We start from the raw sequence: 7994 nt of genomic DNA, 5'->3' as shown, positions 1-7994 counted from the left end.
TGTTTTCTCCCTGTCCCTGGCAGGTGTGCTGTCTATTGCAGGCAAGCAGAATGGGGTGCAGTCTCTGCCTCTATCCCGCCCATCACAGCCTGCAGCATGTGTCCTCAGAGCATGTCAGGAAAAATGCTTATCCCTGGCAGGCAGGTGGAGTACTACAGCACAGCAAGGAATAGCAAGCAAACTAGATTCCAGTGTTTATGTAATAAAGAAACTCCTGCCCAAGCCAACTAAGATGCTGCAATCATTTTCAGAAAGGGGGAACATGTTTAGTTATGGGAAGGCTCCTTTTTGGTGGGAACATCTGTTAACTCATCTGACTGGAACATGTCCCCCTCAGTTAAACGCTTGCTCCTCTTGCTGCCTTTCCTACATCCCTCGCATCATGCAGTTGTAAAAAGCAGATGGTAAAGAGCAATTGGATTGAACAACAGAGGTGGTTTGGTTTGGGTTTTAATTCATTAATTTCCAAATATACATCCTTGCAATGAAATAAAGAAAACAAATTTCAGATCAAATGTGATCTGAAACAGGCCCACCGGTTTCAATGGGAGAAAATTAAAAGCACTTCGTAACTAGCCTTTTAAAATCTATTCAGTTTTAAATTTCCAATATCATTCTAACAAAAGACAAAATAATGTGTGACATTATTAGAAAACGTATCATTCCAAAACAGGATGAACAATAAAATGATTCTCAAGACTGCAACCTTCACATAACCACACAGCTATTTTAGGATGCTGTCATTAAATGCACTGCTGGTTCTAAACTTCCTTTCCTACAATTTTGTTTAAGTATCCTAACAGAACAAACAATGGTTCAGCAGGTATCTCTACCAGGAAATGGCTTGTTGGCTTCCTTTTGCCTTTCCTTGAAAAGAAGGCCAGGACGAGTCAAAGCAGTCTTTGGCTGGAGCGATCTGCTGAATATTTGTCCGTTCTTTTGGGATACTTAGACAATATTGTAACCCACTGACCCTAGAGTCTGATTTCACTGTCCCACAGGGAAAACAAAGTCTTTCCCCCTCTCTCTGTCTGTTTTTCTCCCCCGGAGGGGAAGCTACCTTGTTAGCTAGAGCTGCTAATCATCTGGCGTCCAGGGTGATTATCTGGGAGAGGTCACATGATTCCATCCCCAGCTGCCCTCCCCCCTTCCTGGACCAGCTTGGCCAATCTGACTCAATCAGATATTCCTGCTCTGACAAGCCAGAGTCATCAGCAAAACATCAGAGCAACCCCGGCAGCACAGAGAGGGAGACAGAAAACTCTGCAGCCCGGTTTTTCAGACCTTCTGCACTAAGCCACTACCCTCCCAGAGAACCCAGGTGTCCTGACACACATATATGCAGAATTACTCTCCTCCTCTCAGGAACCCAGAAGTTCTGACTTTCCATCTTCAGCATCTCATTGTGCCGCACACTGAGGTCGCTGTCTCTGGCTTTCTCCTCACTCCCCACTCCTTAAATTTGTTGCCCTCCCTAAAGAAGTCCCAGCTCCCATCCAGGTGGCATCGTGAGCCCTGCTTCCAATGAGCTCTGCACTGGCTGCCCCATCCCTCCCCCTCAGCCCAGAGGACCCTTCTCCAACTCGGGCCACCCGCCTGCCGCGTCCCTTTCTCCGCAGCCTCCGGACCCTCTTTGAAATCTTGGATGATCAACAGAGTGGGACCATCCACATCTCGGAAATCGAAAGCCGTTGGGGTCGCGGAGGCTCTGGGGTGACCCCTCAGGGAGACAAAGAGAGATGTCAGCTCCCAGCTGGGGTTCTCCAGGCCCTACAGCAGGTGGCAGAGCCCTGTGGGGGTTACTTGAGTTTTCCCCGCTTGGTGGCTGGATTGAGAATTGCCCTTCTCCGAGCTGAAGAAGAGGAAGAGAAGGCCGGAGAAAGCTCTAGTGCCAGGCAGGCTGAAAGTGGACGGAGTTCATCACAGTCCATGAAGAACCTGAGCCGAATACGTAAGTGACAGGGGAGACCTAGGCTTGATGTGAGTAGAGCAACTCTAGTGGGGTGGAACACAAAGCCAGGACTCCTAAGTTCTTTGAGAAAGGGTTGTGATAACTGGGGAACAGGAGCCAGGAGATCCAGGTTGTGTTTGTCCAGATCGTGTGGGCTGATCAGTAGCAGGGGGGTGAGTAGGGCAACCTTATTTTGGCAGAGCTGGATTCGATTGCCTTTTGGTCTTGCCAGCTTTGTCTGGAGGAAAGCTGAGGAGTTGACTCCTAAGGCCAGATCTTAGCAGCAGTGAAAGTGAGGAAGGAATGGGCAGGTATAGAGTGCTAGGAGCTATTTCCAGGTTTTGAAAGCCTTCTGGACAAGAGATTTACAGTGCAGTCAAATGATCAAGAAAAAAAATGGCCTGGACGGCTTTTGTGCCTTTAACAGCCAATGGCTCTGCAGATATGGTTGCCAACTCTGGGATGGTAAATTCCTAGAGATATGGGGGTGGAGACTGGGGAGGGAAGGGCTAGTTGAGGGACCTCAGTGGGGTATAATGCCATAGAGTTCATCCTCCAAAGCAGCCATTTTCTCCAGGGGAACTGATCTCTGTAATCTGGAGATCAGTTACAATTCCAGATAAGGTTGCCGATCACCTGGAGGTCAGCAACCCTATTTGTAGAAAGCAACAAGAGACTTTTTTCATGGAATGGAGAAAAGAAGAATAAAATCTGCTACTGTCTGCAGATGTAACCCCTTTTACATGTACAGGAAAAGTTGGCTAACCCACACCTTCTGCTTCGTATCTGGCATTCTTCACATTCACAAATAAGAGGCCCAAAGGGGATGGTGAAAAGAATCTGAAGGCAGGTAGCCCTTAGTATGACTCTGCCCAAGTATCTTGTGTACGTGGGATTTCCCCCTCCTTTGAGGACATCTTTTGGGAGAAAGGTTGGCAACTTGCCTGGAGAAAAAGCGTCCTACCCCTTTAATAGAGGCTAAATATGCACAAATGGATAGTGGAGGGTTTTTTTATGAGACAGAAGTAAATCCTGGCATTTGCCCAAACTAACGCTAAAGGGTTAACTAGAGGAACCAGTTCATAAGCTGTCACTCATCTATGTTGTAAGGTTTTCTAGCAACTACCTCACTGCAGAATGTAAGGTATTACATTTGATGGCTCCCCTTTATGAAAAGCACTCCATACGTACGTGTCCAGGGAAGGCTTCACAACCTTTTGTCCTGATGTGCTAACTCTCTACATGCAGAGAGACTTAGGTGGGAGGGAGTATTCAGATAAGAAAGCCTGTTCCTTTACTGGCATTTAGATCTGCCTCAGTTGCTTCTAATATATTTTTTTAATGATGCAGGTGCCTTTTACCATGATTTGCTTAGTTATCACCTTCTCTTTGCATGGGATATATTAGTGTGGATTATGGAGAGTAAATTTCTGTGTGACTCGGAAGAGGGCAATGGAAATTACGGAGCCTCCAAGAATGCTTTGGGTTAGAGAGAGAACGGTGTATATATGTAAATAAGGAGATGGAGGAGTGTATTAAGAAAATGAAAAGAGGAATAATTACAAGCAATATACAAGGATTGAGATTACTTTTCCATTCCCGGCTTGGCAAATACTACCCCAAGTGTTGAGGCCCCTGCCAGGCCTACCTCTCAGCCACGACAGCATACGGCCAGGGGTTTAGCACCGCTGATCCTGTCTCCCCAGCCATAGAGACAACCAATCTTCTTAGCCGGCTGCTCTGATCCAACCTACCCACTGGTAAGGAGCTTTTGTTAATGGGACAAAGAATGGAGGTGGGGAGTGGGAAGCGGATTAGACTGAATAAATAACCATCCAGTCTATCCTCTCGATCTCTTCACATGTATGTTTGTCTGTGCTTCTATTTCTCTGTCTGTCTCTCTCTTTTATGCACACACACAGGCACACACACACACACAAACTTTCATGGAATTCAGGTTCATTTTTTAAAAACATTGTTTCATTTCTCCAAAATATGCATACCAGAAGGTTAAAAGCAATTCAGAACAATTAAATAACGACAATAAACTCACACGTTGGTATAAAAACCATCATAAAGGTCTCGGAATAGCAGCTCCCAAAATAAGCCACAGAAAAATGGTTTAGGGCTTACTCATGGTCATAAGAGCATAGTCTTGGCCTGCCTCTCAAGAGAAGGCAAAGGTGGGGGGGGGGTCAGGTGAACGTCATGGGAGAGTGAGTTACACAGTATCTGGATGACTAGTCAATGTTGGTAGATACCAGCCTTGCTCCCACACAACATGGAATCTCAAGCGCAGCTTCATTGGCAGGTCTTAAAGAGCAGGAAGATGCCTAGAGCAGTAGATCTTGCCTTGAGTACCTTGAGCCTAAACCATATAGGACAGGTTTTTAGCTCATGGACCAGGACCATTGGATGGGTGGTGGAGCCCCTCCTGCTGAGTCATGAACTGTTGCAAAACTGCCTTTTGGACCAGCTGTGTGCTTCTTGCCTGTCTTTGCATACATGCTGCAAAGAATGGCAAGACAGGGAGGTGAGGTTGATCAGCGACGGAGAGGAGTCTTCCATGGCTCTAACCTCTGGCTTGTCCCTTACCTCCTAGTTTGACTTACGTCCTATCGGTTGCTTCAAGTATGACCCTTCTGGGTGGTTTTATGTTGTCTAATGTCAGTCCTAGACCTGCTTATGCTCCGTTTCAGCATTTCTTCAACTCTGTATTGGATTGGTTGTTGTGGGTTTTCCGGGCTGTATTGCCGTGGTCTTGGCATTGTAGTTCCTGACGTTTCGCCAGCAGCTGTGGCTGGCATCTTCAGAGGTGTAGCACCAAAATACAGAGATCTCTCAGTGTCAGCACTGAGAGATCTCTGTCTTTTGACACTGAGAGATCGCTGTCTTTTGGTGCTACACCTCTGAAGATGCCAGCCACAGCTGCTGGCGAAACGTCAGGAACTACAATGCCAAGACCACGGCAATACAGCCCGGAAAACCCACAACAACCATCGTTCTCCGGCCGTGAAAGCCTTCGACAATACATCTGTATTGGATTTTTGCTAATGTTATGCCTTTGTAAACTTGCATTTATTTACCTTATGTCCTTGATATTTACTGTACTAATCTCACACTATGTAATCCACCTTGGGTCTCAGTGAGAAAGGTGGACTACCAGCCAGCCCGGCCTGGCCCAGCCCGGCCCGGCCCGGCCCGGCCCGCCAGCCAGCCAGCCAGCCAACCAGAGTTTTTTTCTGGGAAAAGAGGTGGTGGAACTCTCAAGAGGAAAATGAGGAAGAAACACATGGGATTCTTTGAAATCATATTATTTTCAAGCACTATTGCCGAGTATTTTCAAGAGGTGCTGGAACTCCGTTCCCCCGCATTCCCCCTGAAAAAAAGCCCTGCAACCACCCACCAACCAACTGGTCTGTTGCCCTGCGGTCCTGGCCTCAACATTGATGGTCATGACACTGCCTCCCTTCTTCCTGTTGCTTGGCAATGATGTCATGTTACTTCCTGTTGTATTTGCAGCTCAGTAGAACCCCAGTCTGGAAAGGCAGCTACTGTTTTAGAGTTTTAAAGGTCAAATGCAGCACCTTCTATTCTACTTGGAAATGGAAGGGTAATCAGTGTACCTCAGAAACCATTGGTTTCAGTATAATCCCTCACTCTCCACCATAGCTGGAGCAGGATTTAGAACCATCTTTTTTTTTTAAAAATTTTTATTGGGTTAGAACATTAATATTTTTACATTACATTACATTCAATTTTTCCCTAGTTTTTCGTTTCTAACCCCCTCCCTTTCCCCCCCTTTTGTTGACTTCCAACAGCTTTCCCACCCTCTGTCCCTTTTCCCTTACTTCTATTAATTTCCTCTGTCTAAAACAAATCTATATTCTCCATTATATTAAGCAGTACATCTTTAACTCTTTTACTTATTATACATCCAAACTATACTTCTTTAGATAAACAATTTATCCCATTTTCCAATTTTGAATATTTCTATATATCATAAACCATAAAAATTTCCCACATTTAAATCAAACAATTTGATTTGTTCTCCATATATTAATCATTTCTTCTTTTTATAGTATTTCTATATAACTCATCACATAGTCAGTCGTTTTAACTCTTCTATACATTCAGTTTGGTGCATATAAGTCTTATCAAGTAAAAAAAATATTATTAATTACTCAATCCTCATGTTTAAACCGTTAATTATTCTCTATCAATATTCTATCAATTAACCCTTACATATCTATATATATATCTCAATCAATTAATTAATCTAACTGCTTATAAATTCACATTTCTCTTCCTCCCCCGGTAAAGTCACCCCTCTCTTTTATACTTTTATTGTACTTCAGTAGTTCTCAAACTGCCACAGTTTTCCTCCCACCTCCCACTTCTTCTCCAGATATTGTTTCAGCTTCTCCCAATCTGTGTTAAACTGCCCTGAGTCCAGATCTCTCAATTTTCTTGTCATCTTGTCCATTTCAGCCATATACAGCAATTTGTAGATCCAATCTTCAATAGTTGGCACTTCTTGTACTTTCCATTTCTGCGCATACAAAAGTCTAGCTGCTGCAGTCATATAAAATATCAACACCCTATGATGGGCTGGAATTCCCTCCATTCCCAAGTTTAGCAGCAGGAGTTCTGGGTTCTTATTTATTTGAAACTGTAAAATTTCACTCATTTCTCTTATTATTTCCCCCCAGAACTGCCTAGCTACCTCACACGACCACCACATATGATAGAGGGAGCCCTCATGCTTCCTACATTTCCAGCATTTATTAGAAGTGTTCAAGTTCCCTAGCGCAATCTTCTTTGGTGTCATGTACCAACGATAGATCATTTTGAAAATGTTCTCTTTAATATTAATACATGTCGTTGTCTTCATTGTAGTTTTCCACAAGTATTCCCATGCCTCCATTGTTATTTCTTTATTGAAATTTATAGCCCATTTCACCATCTGTGTTTTAACTATCTCATCCTCAGTGTACCATTTCAACAATACTTGGTATACCTTGGATATTCTTTTCTTGTCTTCTTTAAGAAGGGTCTGCTCTAGTTCCGAGTTCTCTGTTCGTATGCCCCCTTTTGCAGAGTCCGAATTATATAAGTCTCTAATCTGTCTGTACTGGAACCAATCATAGTTAGGTGATAGTTCCTCTTGCGTCTTTATTCTAAGTTTAGATACTTCAGTTTTAGTTATTTCTTTGTACGTTAAACATTGTTGTTCATTATCAACAGCTCTCGGATCTATCACCTCATATGGAACCACCCACAAGGGGGTTCCTTCTTGTAAGTAAATTCTGTACTTCTTCCAGATTATATATAAACTTCTCCTTACAAAATGATGCAGGAACATCGAGTTGACCTTTACTTTGTCATGCCATAGGTATGCGTGCCATCCAAAAATTTTTTTATATCCCTCTAGGGCTAATAGTTTCTTATTCTTTAATGTCATCCACTCTTTTAACCAAACTAGGCAGATTGCATCATGGTAAAGTCTCAGGTTGGGCAGTTGCATTCCGCCTCTTTCCTTTGCATCTTGTAGAACTTTTACTTTCACTCGAGGCTTCTTGCCTGCCCAAACAAAATCTGATATTTTCCTCTGCCATTTTTCAAATTGCTTAGAGTCTCTGATGATTGGTATTGTCTGTAGCAAAAACATTACTCTTGGTAACACATTCATCTTAACTGCTGCAATCCTGCCCAACCATGACAAATTCAGTCTATTCCATTTGATCAAGTCTCTCTCTATCTGAGTCCATAATTTTTCATAATTATTCTTGAACAAATCTATATTTTTTGCAGTCAGCTCAACTCCCAAATATTTCACCTTACTAGTTACTTCACAGTCCGTTGTTTCCATTAACAATTGTTGTTTCTGCTTAGTCATGTTTTTACATAATATCTTTGACTTCTTTTTGTTAATGAAGAAACCTGCCAAGTCACCAAACTCCTTGATCTTATCTATCACTTTTGGCATGTTCTCCAATGGATCTTCTACAATTAACATTATGTCATCTGCAAATGCTCTAAC

At 43.3% G+C, this 7994-nt stretch overlaps 1 protein-coding gene across 1 annotated transcript in view; it reads left to right on the top strand.

Moving 5' to 3' along the window:
• Window positions 1-1524: 1524 nt before the first annotated feature.
• The window catches only part of SAPCD1 (suppressor APC domain containing 1), a 29350-nt gene continuing 22880 nt past the window's right edge, over window positions 1525-7994 (top strand). The window contains exon 1 of the mRNA XM_054978284.1: window positions 1525-1951. Coding sequence (XP_054834259.1) covers window positions 1525-1951 — 427 coding nt within the window. The remainder of the gene's footprint in view (window positions 1952-7994) is intronic.

Source organism: Eublepharis macularius, chromosome 4 (genome assembly GCF_028583425.1).
Source record: "Eublepharis macularius isolate TG4126 chromosome 4, MPM_Emac_v1.0, whole genome shotgun sequence".
Classification (NCBI taxonomy): domain Eukaryota; kingdom Metazoa; phylum Chordata; class Lepidosauria; order Squamata; family Eublepharidae; genus Eublepharis; species Eublepharis macularius.
The sequence above is the reverse complement of the archived record's forward strand: the minus strand, read 5'-3'. Positions and strand labels throughout refer to the sequence as shown.